This window comes from Ictidomys tridecemlineatus, chromosome X (assembly GCF_052094955.1).
Source record: "Ictidomys tridecemlineatus isolate mIctTri1 chromosome X, mIctTri1.hap1, whole genome shotgun sequence".
Lineage (NCBI taxonomy): Eukaryota > Metazoa > Chordata > Mammalia > Rodentia > Sciuridae > Ictidomys > Ictidomys tridecemlineatus.
In genome coordinates this window covers 96,625,871-96,646,401 of record NC_135493.1, presented here as the reverse complement: position 1 = coordinate 96,646,401, position 20,531 = coordinate 96,625,871, and the positions used below count along the sequence as shown (strand labels likewise).

The 20,531-nt window shown below is 39.6% G+C and overlaps 1 protein-coding gene across 1 annotated transcript in view; it reads left to right on the top strand.

Moving 5' to 3' along the window:
- Positions 1–65: 65 nt before the first annotated feature.
- Lancl3 (LanC like family member 3) overlaps positions 66–20,531 on the top strand; it is a 110,949-nt gene continuing 90,483 nt past the window's right edge. The window contains exon 1 of the mRNA XM_005323953.4: positions 66–985. Within this exon, the coding sequence (XP_005324010.1) occupies positions 413–985 (573 nt within the window). The 5' untranslated portion in view covers positions 66–412. The remainder of the gene's footprint in view (positions 986–20,531) is intronic.

The following is a 20,531-nucleotide window of genomic DNA, read 5'->3' as shown; positions in this document are numbered from 1 at the left end:
GGGAGGGGAGGAGCCGAGGGCGGAGCGGGAGGAGTGGCGCGGGCCCCGCGTGGGTCCTGTCGGAGATCACCTCGGCCCCTTGGAGAGGCGGCCGAGCTGCGGCGGCGTAGGAGGGGGCGGGTTTGGCAAGGGCGCGGCCTCTGGGAGGGGGGCGCACGACGCGCATCCCCCGCGCTCGCTCGCCCGGGCCACTCGGGAGCCTCGCGGCAGCCCGGTGCCCCACTTGGCCATCCGCTCCGTGCTTCTTCTTTGCGCCCGCCTCCTCTTGTCACCTCCCGTCTCACCCTCTTGCTCCATCCCCGCCGCATACATCGCCATCCGAGTGTCTCAGAGAACCGGAGGTGGTACGCGGGGCTTCAGGGCGCGCCCTCAAGCGGTCCCCAGCTCGATATTGGGGGGCACGGGCAACAGCATGGACACCAAGCGCTGCTTCGCTAACCGCTTCGATGACTACCAGGGCAGCCTGCTGGCGGGCCAGTGCGAGGAAGCGGTGGCGCCCTTGGTCACCGCCACCATCGAGCGCATCCTCCAGGAGCTGCCCCCTCTTGGGGGCGGCGCTGAGGCCCGGGGGGCGACGGCCGGGGCCAGCGTCTGCCAGGGTGGGCTGTACAGCGGCGTGGCCGGGGTGGCCTACATGCTCTACCACGTCTCACAGAGCCCGCTCTTCGCCGCGGCCCGGGAGCGCTACTTGCGCTCCGCCAAGCGCCTCATAGACGCGTGCGCCCGCGCCGAGGAGTGGGGCGAGCCGGACGCCGACACCCGCGCCGCCTTCCTGCTCGGGGGAGCGGGCGTGTATGCTGTGGCCACGCTGGTGTACCACGCCCTGGGCCGGTCCGACTACGTGCAGCCGCTGGGCAAGTTCCGGGCTCTGTGCGCCGTCTGCGCGCCGGTCTCCTTCCTGGAGTGCGGCTCCGACGAACTGTTCGTGGGCCGCGCGGGCTACCTGTGTGCCGCGCTGGTGCTCAAGCAGAAACTCGCCCAGGAGGTAAGAGGCGGCCCCGGCCGCGGGAGGGCGCTCGCCACCCGCCCGGCCCTGCCCCGCCGCGCTTCCCCGGACTCCCCGACTCCCGCAGCACCGCCTCGGGTTGTTCCCCTGCATCTCTCTTTGTTACTCTTTGTCTGGCGCTTTTATTTCTTCCGCCTCTTGAGGTTTCTTTTCTGCTTTTGTCCGTCTTTCCCCCTCTTTTTTGGCCTCTCTTTTGTTGAGATTCCAGGTCTTTACATTTTGTTCTTATTTTAAGCTGAACGTGGCTTCACCCCAGGTGCCTCTTAACCCAGCAGCTTCCTGGGGGCTGACAGTGGCCCTTTGAAGTGAGATTTTGAAACTCAAAACCGAAGGGATTTCCTTTCCTTTGACCCTGCTGTCAAAAGCTGAGGCCCCTTCGAATGTTAGAGTACTACAAAAGTAATGGACCAAGTAGGGACTGATGTGGAGATAAGTTGTTTCAGAACCCCTGGATCTGTGACGGAGAATAAATGGCCAGTTGTAGGTCAGCTGTGCTTACTATGTTACTTGATATAATTCAGTACATCCCATGGCTCTCATTAGACGCATATTTGATGGGAAAGCCCTCCCTTTAAATACATTAATGTAGGCAAAAATGTACCCCACTGTGGTCAAATGTGCACATTTTTCATTTTAAAATGTGTACTTAGGATGATCAAGACCACAGCTTTCTTGACAGGGCAGCTTTTCTTGATGAATAGCTGCTGTTCAGTGGCTGCTGGATGGGAATTGGGGAGGTGTGTGTGTGTGTGTGTGTGTGTGTGTGTGTGTGTGTGTGTGTATGGAGATATATATATATATATGTTCACTTTGAATACAGATATATATTAGAAGAGAATGTGCCAGTTCCTGTGGAGCAGAGGTGGGGGGGACTCTGAAAGATCATAGTAACTAGCACTGAAAGAGAGGCACTTTCATTCATAATCCACCCAAGCCACATATTGTTCTAGGAAGGAAGTGACACATTTTACTTGACTTTATTTGGGTGAGAAAACCGTTTGAAGAAAAATTAAAGGTATACAGTGTGTTTTTTTAAAGTGTAATTAACTTAGATAACCTCTACAGAAGCAGACTTCATTTTTTTTTATTTATAGCAGTCGAGGTTGATTCAAGTGAGAATAAAAAGATTACTAAAGAATGTGCAGTGTGCTAGCAGGGCAGCAAAGGTCTGTGTGACAAAGTTGTCTTGAAATAGTTCACTCTGCTTCTGAGTCACTGTTATCTGCTAGCAGTTTCCCAAGGGCCCTTCCAGTTGTATAAAACCCTTTAGAAGGCCACAGAGCTATTTACATATCATTTGCATTGCATTTGCATCTGCTTCTCAGACCTTGCAGTCTGGTGGCAGGCAATTTTCAAATTCTTTTTTTCCATTTGTTTTCCTTAAGCTTGCTTCTTTCCCTTCCCATGCCTTGGGTCCTCTTCTCCAGAATGGACTGACAGACTGGGAGACCCTTCCAGTCACATGCGGAAGCAGACCAGAAGAACTCTCTGCTTCAGAACTGGTGGTCCAAGGCCAGTCTGGAACACTGCTCCACAAAGACACTTATTAAGACCTTTCTTTTGCCCTCCTGCCAAACCAGATATGTCTTTTTGTACTAATCAGGTTGAGGTGCTTTGGCCCCTGCTCCTAGGAGACAGAACAAGGTCTGAAGCTTAAAAAATAACAACAACAACAACAAAACCCTGTTAATCTGTTAGATCAGCCAGTCCCAGTGCTAGGCTCAACTTCAGCAATCCAGTTCAGGTGTGAAAAGTGTAGGACAGGGGCTAATCAGGCTACCCTCACCCCAAGTCCTAGCTATTACATGACTTTGCCTTTGTGGATCAGTGGATGATCCACAAACCTTGAGTAAATTGAATTTCCAATTTGTGTGTCATTTCTGTATAAATAATCTGTCATTATGTCCCAAGTTTCTTTCCTTCCAATGTCATTTTTATTCACTTTCATTTGGCAGTTCTCTTAGTTATCACCCTAGTTTTTAGATCCTCCTCATACCACTTGGCACATCTTTGCCACGTAATAAATAGTGAAACGAATGACTCACCATATACCCGGGATTGTGTATGGTACACTCACTGAGCCATTCCTTCGAACTTTAAGAAAGCAATCATCTTAAAAACACTTTCCATTATGTCATTTCCCTGTTCAACAGCCTGCAGTGCCTCCTTATTACCTTTTCTCCAATGGCTTCTCATCTCAAAGTTAAAGCTACAATACTTAAAATGGCCGACAAAGCCCACATGATCCAGCCCCCTGCGTACCTACTTTACTTCTTGCTCACTCCTCTTCCACCACAGTGGATTCTTACTGTTTTAGGCATTCTCCTGTCTTAGGGTGTTTGTACTCTCTGTTCTCTCTACTTGGAACACTTCCCCTAGATATTTTTATAGCTGGCTCTGTGACCTTGTATAGGTCTTTACCTCCTCATTGAGGCCTTTCCTATCTGCCCTATTTAAAATTGCAACCCACCCCTTGGCTTTACCTCCTTTTCCTGTTTTTTTTTTTTTTTACTCTAAACTATGTTCACTAGTTAGAATGTAAGCTCCAAAAGGGTAGATATTTTTTTATTTATTACTGTATCTTTAGTATTAACATGATGGCTGGCACATATTTAAGTACCCAATCTTCTGATCTTTATTTCTTCTTCTTTTTCTTTCTTTTTTTTTTTTTGGTTTTGTTGCTCATATTGTCTGCTCTGTGGCTTGCTTTATTACTCATCTTTAATGGTCTCCCATTTGTCAATATTTTCCTTTATGGTGGTGCTTCTGATGTCATGTGTAAAGAAATTCTTTCCTACCACCAAGGTCTCAGTAAATATTTGGTGAATGAATGAATTATAGTTTTTTACAGATTTTGCCTCAGATCAAGCTGACCCATCAAGTCAGTTCTTCTTAAACTTAAATGTGCATCGGAATTACCTGCAGATCTTAATAAAATACAGGTTCTGATTTAGGCTTGGGGTGGGGCCTGAGATTCCACAATTCTAATAAGTCCCTGGGTGATGCTGATGTTGCTAGTCCATGAGTCATGATTCAAATAGCAAGGCAATACAGTGCTATATGGGTTTTGGCATTATACCAGCCATGTCTATTAAGACATGCTGTAAGACTTCATTCTTTGACGCTTGATATATTTATTTATAAGGCTATAGTTTAGAATGCTGATTACTGTATCCCACCATGCTTTTGTTATAAGGACCCACAAGAGGAATTTAATCTCAGAACTTAGAAACAGTTGTTCTCCTCCTGGTAATTGATTAAATTATTTTAATCTTCAAAATATATCATATAACTGATTATATTTCTCACTTCATGTCGGCCACTAGGAAGTAAGTGGCCAAAATTGTGGGCCACCAAGATAGCATATAGTGCTTTATCACATGTATTTTTATATGTCAGCAGTTACTCCTGGGTTTATCTAATTTGTTACTGCCTTAGTTTACCTTCTTAAAATTTTTCTTCCTTCCATTTGATTTTCTTGTTGATACCTATGTTTATAAGATTCACAGATGAAAAAAATGTGGGTGTATATGTAGAAAGACACAGACAGACAGACAAAATCACCCTATCTAGGTAATAGATATTCTTTCTTTTAGCTCAGCCTTCCTAGAAATATTTGAGGGAAGTAGCTGCAGGGATTTGTTAGGCACATATCCTTGAGCAATGGGGCACTGAAATCCCAAGCAATCATGTCATAGAATTTGTATTAGGCCTATTCTGCTTTCCATAGGTTGGTGGAAATGTAGCAGAAAATGGTGGAGGGATTAAGGGGAGGCCTAGGACATCAGTTAAAATAATTTTGTCACTGAATGATTTTGGACAAATAATTCAACATCTTTGAGCCTCAGTTTCCTCATTTTTAAATGTGTTAGTAAGAGTTTCTTCTTTGAATTATTCTGCCCTTTACATGTTCATTCAGTGAATTTTAGGTTTATCTATTGTGGCAGATGCTGGGATTTAGTATTGAACAACAACAACAAAATAATTCGGTTATGATAAATGATCTGAAGAAAGTAAACAGGAACTAACTGGGGGCAGGTGGGAAAGGCAGGGATGCTTCTTGGGATGGGTTGGGAGGAAGGCATCTCTGGAAGGGATGTCATGTCTCATTACGAGAGCGTGAAAATGAAGTGGCTACCCCAAGAGCAAGCATTCCAGGCAGAGAGCAAAGAAAAAGCCCCCAAGGTGGGAAATGGCTTGGAGATCTCAAAAAATAAGAAAAGGCCGGCATGAATGGAGCAGAGAGTGGGAGACAGGAGTTCAGAACCACAGAAGGAGATATAAGCCGGCTAAGATCAGATCCTGCAGGGCCAGGTCAATCAAAGTCAGGAGTTTCATGTTTCTGTGAGGGAATATATTGATCTGGTTTACCTTTTAAAAAGATCTCCCTGGTTTTCTATCTGGAGAGTGGATTGACAGTATTAAGAGTGATGAGAGGCTGGGGTGTAGATCAGTGGTAGAGTGTGTACCTTAGTGTGCACAGGCCTGGGTTCAATTTCCTGCATCACACACACACACCTACATACACACACCCTGATCATAAGGAGAACTGTTTATGGGAGTGTAAACCTCTTGTGCCAAGGACTCCTTTTTCCCTTCAGGACCTCTTAGAACAACATTTTTAAATGCATAAAATAAAACACATAGCATTACCAGAGGAAGGCAATTATATTGCAATTCAGTTACCTAAATATTTTTGAAATGTGTGCTGCAGTAGCATGCCTGCTTTTTTATTAACACATTAAATAAGATTTTGCAATGAGCCTAATGATTATGGTGCTTTTGAGACAGTGATGAGGGGCAATGATAATTTGAGTTATCTTCAACACCTGCAGTGTGATATGTATATGTCTGTGATTTCTTTTTTTAAAAGAACTTTATTTTATTTTATTTATTTATTTATTTTATTATTATTATTTTTTTATGGTGCTGAGGATTGAACCCAGGGCCTTGCATGTACGAGGCGAGTGCTCTACTGCTGAGCCATAACCCCAGGCCTCTCTGTGATTTCTCTTTTTAAAATATTTTTTTAGTTGTAGATGGACACAGTACCTTTTATTTATTTATTTTCATGTGATGCCTCACATGTGCTAGGCAAGCTCTCTACCACTGAGCTACAACCCCAGCCCTCATCTGTGATTTCTATAGGTAACAAAGTCACAAGTACTGCTGGTGGTTGTGGTCTACACAAGTAATAAAGGGACATGTCCAGTTGTTTACATAAGGTGGAAAACATAAATGTGATTTTATTTTCCCAGCCAAGAGGAACTGATTCGGAAGTTGTTGTGACCAACCCTAGATAAAATCCCTAGTGTAGTGCTTGGCCTATAGTAGCAGCTTAATGAAGTCAGTGTTAGTCCTTTTCATTCCTACTAACAGAAAATCCAAGGTAATTCTGAACATCAGATAGAAAATGATATTGGACACAAGATTATCTATCTTCCTGCTGTGATTTTAAAAATCACACAGTTGTTAATTGGGTCCTTAGTGGATTTCTAAGGCAGGTGGTGAGCAGCTGTATAAGTGAGGATGCTTTTAGTGGAAGATAACAGAATGTCTAATAAAAAGTGATTAAAGCCAGATGTGGTGGCACATGCTGAGGAAGGAGGATCACTTGAGCCCAGGAGTTCGAGGCCAGCCAGGGCAACATAGTGAGACCCCATGCCAAAACAAACAATCAAAATATGACTGAAATAATGGGAACATTTATTACTTTGTCAAACAAGGAGTGTACAGTGAGGTGATTTCAGAATTGGGTCAGCATCTCAGGCGAGGTATCAAAACCCACACCCTTTCCAACGGCCTCCCCTGCTATTTGGATATGGGAGCTGGATCAGCCTTCAGTATTCAAGATGGCTGCTACCATTTCAAGCATCATCTTCCTATATGACCGAAGTAGAAAGGGAAGGTCTGCAGCTTTTTTTTTCCCCCAGCTTCTCTTTTTATCATGTAGAACGCTGTATCCCAGAAGAATGCCCCTTCTGACTGATAGCCTAGCACTTGGTCTCTGGCCAGTCCTAGTTTCAGAGAAGCCTGGGAAGGATAGTGTCTTTCATTTCTAACCTTTAGAATTGGACATGGATTCTGACAAGAAAGAAAAAAGGCAGAGAGAAATGGCTGTTGGGAGGTTACCAAAGTGTCTGCTCTTTGGCATCCTTTGGCAAGATCTGTCTGTGATCTTCCACCTCCTTTATCCATTCATTTGTCCTCCCTTTGGTGTTTCCTTTTCTAGGTCACCTCCATGTCCCATAGCACCTGTAAGGTGTCTTGTTTATGTCACCACCTAGTTGTCAATCAAATAAAAGCTAAGGTATCCATTTTATTAAAATCTAAGCTAGTAAATATTGGAATATATTTTATGGTAGCAACTGTTTGCATTTTCATGTTTTTTCTTAAAAATTATTATAGTCATTATACTCACAAGGTAAACTCAAACAGGATACAAAGTGAGCCTTCTTAGGAATAATAGTTACTAACTTTTGTTCTTTTTAAAGAAATAGAGTATTTTTAATCCACTTGCACAAAGGATGATATTATATGTATACTCCACAGTTTGCTTTCTTGCTTAATGTACCTTGGGCATCTTTGAACCTTTTGCATACAGAGATGTCCCTTTCTTTATCCTGTTTCCATTGAATGACTATAGCATGATTTAACCTTTATCAATGGCCATTTAGGTGATTCAATTTTTTTTTCTTTTTTTGCCATCACAAATAATGCCATAAAGAATATGATCACCTACACATATACTATACATATATACATATGCATGTACATAATGTGTATCTACTTACATATGTCTTTCTATATATTATCTTTGCCTACTTTTGTGAGTTTATGTGCAAGATAAGTTTTTAAAGACACAAATTCAGGGTCAAAGTTCACCTATATTTTTTCATTTAGTAGAGATGATCAAATTGCTTTCCAAAAATGTTACATCGATTTCTAGTTCCTCCACAAGCGTTTGGGAATTCCTGCGTTCTAACATTTTTTTTTTCTTTTGTGTCCTTCTCTCTCTCATAGTACTGGGGTTTGAAATCAGGGCTACCACTGAGCTATAACCCCAGGCCCTAACATTCGTTCAACAGTGCATTCCATCAAACTTCAGTATATGTCTAACTGATAAGTAGAAAAGGAGGATGGAGGTTTCTAGGGTACAAAATGAGTTCCTTTACTGTTCATTTTGATTCAAACCCCACTGCAAAAAAAAAAAAAAATGCATTTGGGGCTGGGGTTGTGGCTCAGCAGTAGTGCACTTGCCTGGCATGTGTGAGGCAATGGGTTTGATTCTCAGCACCACATATTAATAAATAAAATAAAGGTCTATCAACAACTAAAAAATATTTTTTAAAAAAATGCATTTGCAGGATTTCACTTTGTTTTTAGATTCGAGCAGTCCCCAGATTTTAAGTGGGCATGGGTTGCACACTGTCTACATAAACCATGAAGTTTGGCTTGAAATGACAGCAGGGTTAGGGAAGCTGGGGTTTTATAGATTTGGTTCAGTTCCTCATTGCCTGATTATAGACCTGCTAGAAAGTGGGACACAACTATAAGCTGCAGCTTAGATCTTTTATCACTTATGATTCAGAACCCTATAAATGCTAAAAGGATATAATAGGAACTAACAATGATTGATCATTTATTTCCACTCACTATTGTAAGCACTTCACATGTATTATGTTACTTTTTTATGTACTTAAGCATGACTTTATTTTGTTAATTTTATTTTTGATTGATAAATAATAATTTCATATGTGTATGGGGTACAAAGTGATGTTTTAATACATGTATACATTGTTGAATGAGAAAATTAGGCTGATTAACATATTCATCACCTCATATGCTTACTTTCAGCCCACTTTCAGCAATTTTGGAATATATAATACATTATTATTAACTATAGTCACCCTGCTGTAGACTAGATAACCAGAATGAATTCATCTTGGCTGACTTATTTCTTCTCCCATCTCCCCATGCCTAGTAACCACCATTTTACTTCTATAAGTTTAACTTTTTTTAGATTCTGCATATATGTAGGTTAATGCTACCAAAAATCTTATGACATAGGTGCCATTACAATGTTCATCGCACCCAGTGAAGAAACTGAGGCACAGAGAGATTGAGAAATTAGTTCCAGATCACATAGCTGGTCAGTGGCAGAGATGGGCTTCTGTCGCCAAATCTATACTTGCAATTGGTATTCCTCACACTTGAACATGCATGTGAGCCCTGGGGGATCTTGCTCAAAATCAGGTTTGGGTTCAGTGGGTCTAGAATGAGGCCCCAAATTCTGCATCTCTAAGCCTCCATGTGATGCTGCTGGTGGTCCATTGAATCACTATTTTTCTCAGTTTCATGAGATTTATCAGAAAAGTTTGACCAGTCCTCTCAACTTCATGATTTTCATCTTGTCCTTGTATGATGGATGATTTCTTCCACAGCTGCCAGAATATCAGCTTTCCAATTCCTAGTTTATCCTGAAGGAAAGACTCACCACTTGGCATATCTCCTGGCAAGTTTTGGGATTCTATTAACATGTTGAATGAATGAGTGGAAGCATAGATTGGTTTTTCTTACTAAATGTAATCTTGCAATGTATACAGGAGGCTTTTAGAATTTCTTTAAAGGCCCAAATCAAAATCAACCATGTTCCAGCCATATATATATATATATATAGGATTGAACCCAGAGGTACTTAACCCCTGAGTATTGGATCTCTTCTGCCTTGGATAGCTGTAAAGTCTTTTAGGAATGTGGCTCCTTCCTAAAGTCATTGTGTGAGTGGAGATTCAGCTGGTCTTCACAGCCCTTTTTATATTTTTTATTGAGAGACAGGGTCTCACTAAGTACTTAGGACCTCGATAGGTTGCTGAGGCTGGCTTTGAACTCATGATCCTCCTGCTCAGCCTCCCTAGCTGCTGGGATTACAGGTGTGCACTACTGTGTCCAGCACATTTCAGCATTTTAAAACTATTTCATGATAATACAAGAAGAGATGCTTTAGTAATCATTCCCTGATCAGATAGAAAACTTGAGCTTGATACTACTCCCATTTTAGAATCATTCAGTTAAGTTTACCTGCATCACATAAAGTAGTGCTTCTCCCCAACCCTAAACTAATTTAGATTGACAGTGATCAGACATTGTCCTCTTGATTTTTAAATCTTTTCTGATACAGTGATTTAACAAATTATTTATTTATACTTTTTCATCTATTAATGCATATTCCACTAAAACCCCAAGATATAATTTGTATTGGAATTATTTGAAGAAAGCATGATGCATAATATTCTTGTTACTGGATAAATAAATTGGGGAAGTAAGCATGGTAAAAATTCTTTTAAATGTCCTGAAATATTTTACCAATAACTCCCCGAGTGCTCTAAGAAGGTTGTTTTAATGGAATTTTATTATATTTATTGACCTCTGAATGTGAAAATGATAAGTTGTATTAATTTCTTATTAACTTCTTGGCTAATTTCATTTTTGCTGGTTAATTTAACGAGTGACATTTATTATGTGGCTGGCTGCTACACAATACACAGTGGATTTCTTTCAAGTGGCAGGGAGGTCCTTTCATATTCCTTCATGGAGTGGAGATGGTCTCTTGGTAAACCAACCCAACAGTCTCAGATGTGTCCAAGTAAGTGTTTCTCTTCATGATTCAATTTCACAAATTGATCTCTGACCTATAGTCTTTAATTAAGTACAATGCCTTGAATGTTCAACTTGTCTCATAAAAACATGTTCTCATGCATTATTTATATACATCTAAGTACCACTTATCTCTTCCTAATTATTTTCTTTATGGATTTCGTTACTAGGGAAACCTACTAAGTTAACAGACCCCTTATTCTTGGGGGTACTAGCCACTTGAACAAACTCAATTTTCAAGAAATCATTTAATCCGTTCTTTCTTTTTGCAAGCTGAACAAAGGAGTGTTTTGTTTACGATCTGACTTCCCTTTCTGAATAGCTTTAACCATTCAACAACTCAGACAAATGAATGACTGACACGTTGAAGTGTAAGTATTGCTATCTGGGCCATAAAGAAGCTGTTTCCCAGATGAGAGAGAAAGTCTTACAGACTTCACTGGCGAGAACATCATCTAAATGAGAGGTGGCAAAACAAATATTGACCATAGCATTAATGTGCAGTTAGATGTTACTGTGCCCATCTGCCGGCTCTGGTTGCTTTGCATGGAATGGATTCCCCGTGCTCAGTGGTGTGTTGAAATCTGGTGTCCATGGCAACCAAAGCATCACCCATCTCAAAGCAAGCACTGTGAAGACCAGCTGAATCTCCACTCACACAATGACTTTAGGAAGGAGCCACATTCCTAAAAGACTTTACAGCTATCCAAGGCAGAAGAGATCCAATACTCAGCCAGAAAGGAGGTATTGTCCTCATGCCCATTTCAGCAATGCAATTTTGCTTGTCAATCTGGTTTATTCTTTCCTTGTGAGGCAAAGAGAATTGCACACATAATACAAATCGCAACTGTTGGAATAGGTTGGGAGTCTCAAGGCATTAAAACAGGATGGTTAAATAAATCACACCTTTATATATAATAATAATGTGTTAATTAAAATGATGATGATAATAATAATAATAGTAGAAGGGAGATCCTCAGAACAAGGAGAGGGAGGAGGGGAAGGAAAGGAAATATACTGGGGAAGGAGATTGATCAAATTATGTTATATGCATGTACAAATCTGGCATAATGAATCTCACTATTATGTATAGTTATAAAGCAGCAAACAAAACAAGGTGGTTAAAAACAGACCTTTTAGATTTGAGTAGTTTTGGGATGGAATCCTGGCTCTAGCTCAGTGATTGGTTGACCTTAGGCAAGTTACTTAGCATCTCTGAGGCTTCATTTTCTCACCTGCAAAATGCAGTCCAGTAGCACATGTCTTAGGTGACTATGAAGAGTCACTGCAAATATGCACATGCTGTGTTTTAGCAGAGTGTCCCCCTAGGCACCCAGGAAGATTCTGTATGTTAGCTTTCATTATTATGTGTATTACCATTAATGTGAAGTGAAACCCTGCATTGACTCAGTAGCATAGGTATGATTTTTGGACTTTTGGCCAGTCTGTCTAATATTCCCTGTGGTGGTTTTTGTAGCTGCTGTTTCTAATGGCATCAGCAGAACTTTGAGATTTTCACACAGAGGCCACAAAGGGCTGGAGAGAAATATCCTCTGCTCTGCCATGCAGGAGATTAAGCTGAGCTGCTCACACAGATTATGTGTCAAAGCAAATTGAGTGGCTTGATGTCACCCCTGAAACATAAACCTAAGTGAGTTGCCCTCTACACTTCTTCCAAGAAAGGGCTTTTCTTTTTTCTTTTAAAAATTTTAGGCTCTTTGCAGACTTAATATAGGAACTGGCTTCCCTGTCTCTGATTTGTACTCCTAAGAGTAAATAATTGGATTGGCTTAAATCTACTGTAAATAGCTATGCAGAAGATATTGGAATGTTTATTTCTTACTCTGCCCTCCCTCCTGTATTCTGAAGTGGCAGAGTCAAGTTCATTCTTGCTCTGAAGTTCTCTTCTTTGCTCCTAAAGATCATTTGCTTGCATGACACTAACTCAGAATTTCAGAGAAATATCAATAGTTGTGACTGTGTCGAAGTGACAACTTCAAATGAGCTTTCCTCCACAAGTGTTCCAGATCATGTACAATTGGTAGCTTGTTTCAGAAAAGTATTAATACAATTAATGAGTCTTTCAAGTGTTTCTTAAGCTTCTTGGGAACAGAAATTATTTTGTCTTGTATTAATGCACTTTCCTATTTGTATTTGAAAGCTATGTGGTAAAGGCTCACTGTAAATTTTACAAACTTAAATTTGCATTTTCCTCTTTAGTGCCTAGATCTTATTTATATTCATTTATGACATTATGTTCTTAATATTAACAACCATACTACTCCAATAGTCTGTAATTATGATTTTCCCTTATCTGTAATCAGTGAGATTTCATATATATTTATTAGTTCTGCTTATGATCTTGAATACCACACCAAGTAGGTCTACGTTTTGGCTTTAATCTCCATGTTGGTCTGGTATATTTTTCTCTGAGGCCAGTGCTTCTCCTACTTGAGCATGCATTAGAATCCCTGGAGTACTTGTTAAATGGATGCATAGGGCTGGGCTCTTCCCCTAGAGTTTCTGATTCAGTAGGTCTATTCTTGAGCCTGAAATCTTGCTCTCTTAAGTTTTCAGTGCTGCTGCTGGCGGTCTAGGGAGTACACTTTGAGAACTACTTCCTTATCCTATGCCCTTACCCTCAGCCAAACATCTCCAAAATATTGGAATTAGATGAGGGCATATGTTGGTAGTACCACAAACTTATCATCGCCAGAAAATAAGTCAAAGGATAGGACTTACTATATGGCACACAATCTGATAAGTATATTTTCCATTGCAGATGAGAAAATTGTGACATAATGAGGTTCAGTAACCCATCATCACATAGCTGGTAAAGTAGTTGAACCCATATTTGTCTAACTATAAAGCTCTTTAATGTCAATAGATTTAAGTCAGGTAAACTCTCTTCATGATTTTCTACTAAATCACCTCCTCTTCCTCCTTTTTTCCTCCTCCTCCTCCTCCTCCTCCTTCTTCTTTTCCTCCTTCTTCCTTCTTCCTTTGTATCAGGGATTGAACCCAGAAGTGCTTAACCACTGAGCCACATCCCAATCCTTTCTATTGTTAAATTTTGAAACAGGGTCTCACTAAGTTGCTTAGATCCTCACTAAGTTGCTTAGGGCCTCACTAAGTTGCTGAGGCTAGTCTCAAACTTATGATCCTCATGCTTTAGCCTCCCAAGTTGCTGGGATTACAGGTGTGTACCACAGCACCCAGCTAAAATCACATACTTCTAAGAGGATTGTGAACTTGTACTCTAATACATTTAAAAGAACAGCCTAAATTCAACTCTTATCAAAATCAAAGTTTCTGAGATGGCCATTAAAATCGAATAAAAGTGACAATACAAGAAGATGCTCTTTCTTTGTTATAAATTTCCAGAAGCCTTTTTGTCTCAGTTTTCTGACCACTGGATGGGTTCAGAAATCAGATGGTAGTGGGGATGTAGGTCAGAAAACAGAACTAGTTGTGACTTTGATAGAGAAGTTAAACTCCTGAACCCTTTCCCAAATCCAAATGATGGTCTTAGGCCACATTTCTGAAAGGCTGACCTGAGATGTGAATTCATATGGAAGTGTTTGTTCAGGAGATGCTCCCAGGAGAAACCAATAGAAGAGTGGGTGAAGAAGAAAGCAGTCAAGCACAGGAAACCAAGGTTTTAGACTAAAATTGTAGGCTAAGTCCCAGCCTCTGCCTCATCCTGTAAGGGAACTCTGAAGTGAAAATGATACTCTAGGTTAAAGGTACTGTCTTATACAAATAATTAGCTCCAGGTATGGGGAAGTCAGGATACATAAACCTTCATGTACTACTAGCTCTCTTGGTATTTTGCCAAAGTGACTCTTGTAGCCCCGAAGTAGGGCCCTAGATGAGGGCTGTACAGGAAAAATAGTTAGAAGCAAAGCACATGGACCCTTGGACATGGAGTCAGAACCAACTAGAAGTAGAGGAACATTTGTTCCTCTACTCAGGCCCTCCAGACCTTTCCAGACAGACTAAATCAGAGAAACTCAACTTTGAGGCCCAAGGCACAGTCAAGGACAGAGATGGGGTGGCTCATTGAAAAGTGGAGGATTAACTGGGTACAGTGGTACATACCTGTAATCCCAGTGATTTGGGAGGCTGAGGCAGGAGGTTCACAAGTTTGAGACCAGCCTCAGCAACTCTGTGAGACCCTGTTTCAAAATTAAACAATAGAAAGTTTTGGGGATGTGTTTCAGTAGTAGAGCGCTTGCCTAGCAAGTGCAAGGCCTGGGTTCCATCCTCAACACCACATAAAAATAAATAAAATAAAGGTGTTGTGTCCAACTACAACTAAAAAATAAATATTAAAAAAACAAAATCAGGATATTATTGAAAAGAATGTTCAGAGAACAGAAAAGAACTCTCAGAAATTAATAATGTGATAGCAGAAATAATAATAATTCATTTGAAGGATTAGAATATTAAGTTGAATAAATGTTTCAGAAAATTCAACCAAAAGACCATGAGATTGATAACAAGAGAAAAGATTAATTAGAGGAAGTCTGTCCTGTGTCTAGTAATCAATCCCAATTATTAAAAAAAAAAAAAAAGGTAGATGAAGAAGAAATTATGAAAAAAAAAGAATATTTTCATCCATGAAAGACATGAGTGGCTAGATTTAAAGGGCCCATTAATATGCTTAATAGAAAAAGGATAAAGAGATTATAAAGGCATCCAAAAAAAGAACCCAAACTGATTCCCTGCAAGATTTAGCACTAGATTTCTCATAGCAATTTAGGAAACTACAAGATAATAGAGCAAGGCCTCCAAAATTCACAGAGGAAATTATTTCTCAACTAGAATTCTGTAGTTGCCAAAATTATCAATCACAAAAAAAAGTATGAGAGTAGCAGAATATCTTTAAACATCCAAGGTCTCCAAAAGAATTAGGGTTGTTTTGTTTTTGTCCATCCAAAAGAGGAAATGAACCAAGAAATAAGAAAATGTGGGAATCACAAAACCTGGGGATCCATATGGGTGGGGTCACAGGAAACTTCTAAAGTGATAGTAAAGGACAATCCAGTATGACAGCTGGATATAAATGACAAGGAGGAAAAAGTAGGAGGAAAGGAAAAGGTCATCATTACACATCATATTGCCCAGTGAATATTGATTTAGTCAAATATTGTGATGAAACTATTGTGGGTGAGAAAGGAGAAGCATATATGGAAAGGTTATAAGAGAGCTAAATTTTCATCTTTCACATTAGCAGATTAATACATAATGCATAAATGAAAAAATCAAGAAACAGATGTATAAGGATGCCATTTTTTAAATATGGAGGTAAGTTATTAGAAAACTATACAGTTAAAAGTATTTGCATGATTTACCTCCAAAAAATTGGAATATGGCTGGAGAGAGGTGGGGCAGGGACCCACTATTATTTTGGATAACTCTTGACTTTTAGATTATCCACATATATTTCTTTGAGAAATATCAACATCCAAAGACACTTTTTCTTAATTGACCTTGTCTGTACTTTTTGGCTGTGATTTCTCCACAATCTGTTCTGTCCTTCACATTTACCCTATGCCTGCCCAGTAATTTTTAAAATAAATTTTATTGCATATAAGTAAGGTACATAACACAATGCTATGGGATACATATTGATAGTAAAAAGGTTACAGTACTAAATAAAATTAATATATCCATCATCTCATAAGTTTTGTGTGTGTGTGTGTGTGTTTTAATGGCAAGAACAGCTAAAATCTAGCACCAGGCAAGGTGGTGCATGCCAATAATCCTAATGACTCAGGAAGCTGAGGCAGAAGGATCACAAGTTAAAGACCAGTCTCAGCAACTTAGTGTTGCCCTAAGCAACTTAGTGAGACCCTATCTCAAACTTAAAAAAAAAAAAAAGAGAAAGAAAAGGGCTGGGAATGGCCGGGCGCAGTGGTGCACACCTATAATCCCAGCAGTTTGGGAGGCTGAGACAGGAGGATCACGAGTTCAAAGCCAGCCTCAGCAAAAGCGAGGTGCTAAGCAACTCAGTGAGACCCTGTCTCTAAATAAAATAGAAAATAGAGCTGGGGATGGGGCTCAGTGGTCAAGTGCCCCTGAGTTCAATCCTGGTACCAAAAAAGAAAAAAAGAAATAAAAGAAATTAAAAAGGCTGGGATGTAGCTCAGTGGTAGAGTGCCCCTACATTCAATCCTTAGTACCCCCTCAAAAAAAAAAAAAAAAAACAGGTAAAATCTATTCATTTAGATTTAGCTTAGATCTCAAAATACACTTTTTATTGTCTATAGTCCTCATGTGCATTGGCTTTCTAGACTTGTCCATCCTACATATCTTCTCCTTTGTATCTGCCCAATGATTAAACAATGTTCCTAGAGAATATTTATGAAATAATGTGGTTATTTATAGATCAGTTTTGTCAACAAATATTTCCTATCAGAAATATGGCTTGATATATATCCCTTATACCCTTATGAGTCACACTAAATTAAGATTTAATTAAGATGATGACATTTTATTAGTTTGAATGGTCAAATGGCTCTCCATCACTTTATTTTTTAATTTTTAAAAATTGCTTTTAGTTATACATGACAGTAGAGTGTATTTTGACATTTCATACATGCATGCAGTATTACTTCCCATTCTTGTGGTTATACATAATGTGGAGTTACACTGGTCGTATATTCATATATGAACATAGGAAAGTTCTGTCCAATTCATTCTACTGTCTTTCCTATTCCCATTCTCCCTCCCTTCCCTTCATTCCTCTTTGTCTAATCCAGTGAACTTCTATTCTTCCCTAACCATCTCCCCACCGCCCTGCTTATTGTGAGTTACCATCTACCTTTCAGAGAGAACATTCAGCCTTTGGTTTTTCGGGATTGGCTTATTTCACTTACCATGAAGTCTACAGTTCCATCCATTTACCAGCAAATGCCTTAATTTCATTCTTCTTTATGGCTGAGTAGTATTCCATTGTGTATATGTACCACATTTTCTTTATCCATTCATTTGTTAAAGGACACCTAGGTTGGTTCCATAGCTTAGCTATTATGAATTGAGCTGCTATAAATATTGATGTGGCTGCTTTCCATCACTTGAAATCTTTATGTGGTTTAACTTAAATGGTTGTGCCTTCTTTAGAAAATTATTGAGTGAAATCATGAGAATGAGAACTATATTAAGCTTCTACCCAGGGAGGAGGAGGAGACTACCCTGTTAAAACAAAAATGAAAAGATAGATGGTTCAACAAAATAAAGAGTGGTTGAACCATTTATACAAAACAGAGTATGAGCACAAGTTTTTCATGGCAGTGGGTCCGAGATGCTCCAAGATCCTAAAATGCTTCCAAATCGTTCCAACTGATAATATCTAATAATTATATAGAGCATTAAGTTGCCAGGTACTTTTTACATGAACTGCCCTATTTAATTCTCACAAGTATAGTCTCAAAATCTCTTCAAGTTGAGATATTATTACTGCTTTCATTTTCAGAATGGAAAATATTACAAAGAGGTTAAATAACTTGCCCAAGAAAATATATATTTGAGAAATGGGAAAATAATAGCATTTATTTCCCATGCAGGATACTTTTGACAGGCATCTACCAGTTGGAAATCTAAGATAACAAGAAATCTGAGGTAACTTGCAAACCAAGATTTATCACTAAGATTTGTGGCCCTCAGTTGATAAGGGATTGAGCCTAATACAGAACCCAAATTCTCCTCCAGAGTTGTGATTTTCTTGCTGCTTTGGTCTGGTGGTACCAGGAGTGTTAAAACGAAATTCCCCATTCTTTAAATATGCTAATAAACAATGACCAAATGACATAATCTTTTCTGTTCATTGAGAGACCCCTCCAGGTTCTATGCACAGCTTCTAAAGTCGGCTTGGGGATTCAGGACTGAATTAGTTGCTCACTTTTATGACATACCAAAATACCTTGAAAAGTCATAGATGGGGAGGTGTCTGGGAGGCATTCAGGTACAGGTAAGAGATTTCTAAATAAAACAAGGCAAAATAACTTGAAGCACAAGGAGGAGACAAGCATGGATGGGTAAGTGTGTGCATTGAAATTCAATGGCAAATAGTGAGGTAGATCCATATGCAGAAAGTTTATGACACCACCTTTGTTCCCCAAGTTTCTTTTGCTGTTTTTCTCACAAGGCTTTTTCTTTCTTGATCCCTTTCCCTGGTGTCCCTGGCTGCCCTTTTGGGTGTACTGTTCACTGCACATATCATATTTGTTTTCATGCTACATGTTTCCTAGGGAGCTTTTCCTGCAGCAGAATTGGGACAACCCCACACCCTTTATTGCGGCTGCTGTTTTATTGTTTGTTTGTTTGTTTGTTTTAGTATTACTGAGCAGACCGGTGGGCTCCCTCCTGGTGAACAAAAGATTCTCAGTGCATGTTTACTGAAGGAAGGAACAAAGACAGATGAAATGTTTTTAATTTCGTGAAGCCAAATAGTTGCCTTTAATTGAGGCCCAAGTATAGCCTCAAGAAGGGACAGCCCACATTTTACAACGAAGTCTTTACAAGCTCCTACCCAAATGTGTTTTTGCTTTTATGGCTCTGACAGCAGAGCCACTTAGGATTATGTATTTGATGGACAGGATTCTTGGTTAGTTGTGAGCATTGTCATATTTTCACTCACAAACAGCCTCTTGACAGCCAAAGGATGGTGAAATTCTACCACTTTTACATTACAAAATGGGAAATATGCTTAGCTTGTGACAGGGCAGAATGATCCACTTATGCCTTCTGGTGCTGACAAAATAGAGCTCTGTGATTGTTAACATTAAAGCTGCCTTTTAGGAAACTATAATTTTGGACTTGTACAATACCTGACATCTAAAAAGGTTTCTCTTTGCTTTTAAAAATAATCCCCCTTGCTTTTATATTCATGCAGGTGATAAAATCTATGTTTCTGGACCTTTATCTCCTTCTGTTTAAATCTTGCATTCACTCTCAATAAATTGAACATGGACAAATCTGAGCACTTAATCAGCTATTAGACTTTCTTGTTTGTTTGCTCTGAAGGACTTGTGATTTTTTCTTGTAAAGAAGAAAGGAGGATTTACAATAGAACACTATCACTTTAATTCCATATTAAAATACTGTCCCTCCAAACAGTTGTTAAATATTTATGAATCCTGTATGTATAAGATTAAAAGAATCAAAGCTGGTTTGCAGCAAATTTACTTTTACTGTAGCTAAGAAATGAATACTTAATCACATCCTTCCCATGGTGAATAAACAGTCTAAAGAGATAATTAAATCAGAAGTTGGAAGGAAAAATGGACCTTCAGAATTTTTCTGAAGCACACTCTGACTTAATATTTTTCCATTTTAGGTAGCGTGAGCTGTTAATTAGCATGATGGCATCCTGTATGGTACGACTGTTTCTGATTTAAGCTGTTGACCAATAAGTAACTCTCCATCACTAGCACCAGTAGTCAGAAAAAAATCCCTGATTCCTTCCTTTGGTGCAGGTTACTTCTTTGTGGTTCTAACTAAAACTGCTGTGTCAAATGGCTTTTATCATTTAGCTTTCAAGCTTGAGGAATTTTATGTTTTCACACCAGGCAAGCTGTGTTCCCATCCTGACAAACCAAATGTGAATCAAAGGCAGAACAATATTGTTTTGATTTCTGTTACCATCTAGTACTTTTTTTTCCCTAGAGATTTCAAGCCAAGGGGTACGTTCTGAGTCTTCTTTTCTTCTGAAGTTCTGTTCTCTGTCATTTAAGATATTGTAATGTACTTTTGCTTTTCCCAGTGCCCTCTGAATTTTAATTGCCAGAGATTTCTTCGGTTTGGCTCTCGCGTTTCACTGTGGTGTGCCTGATGTAGATTTAATTTTTTAAAAAAATATATT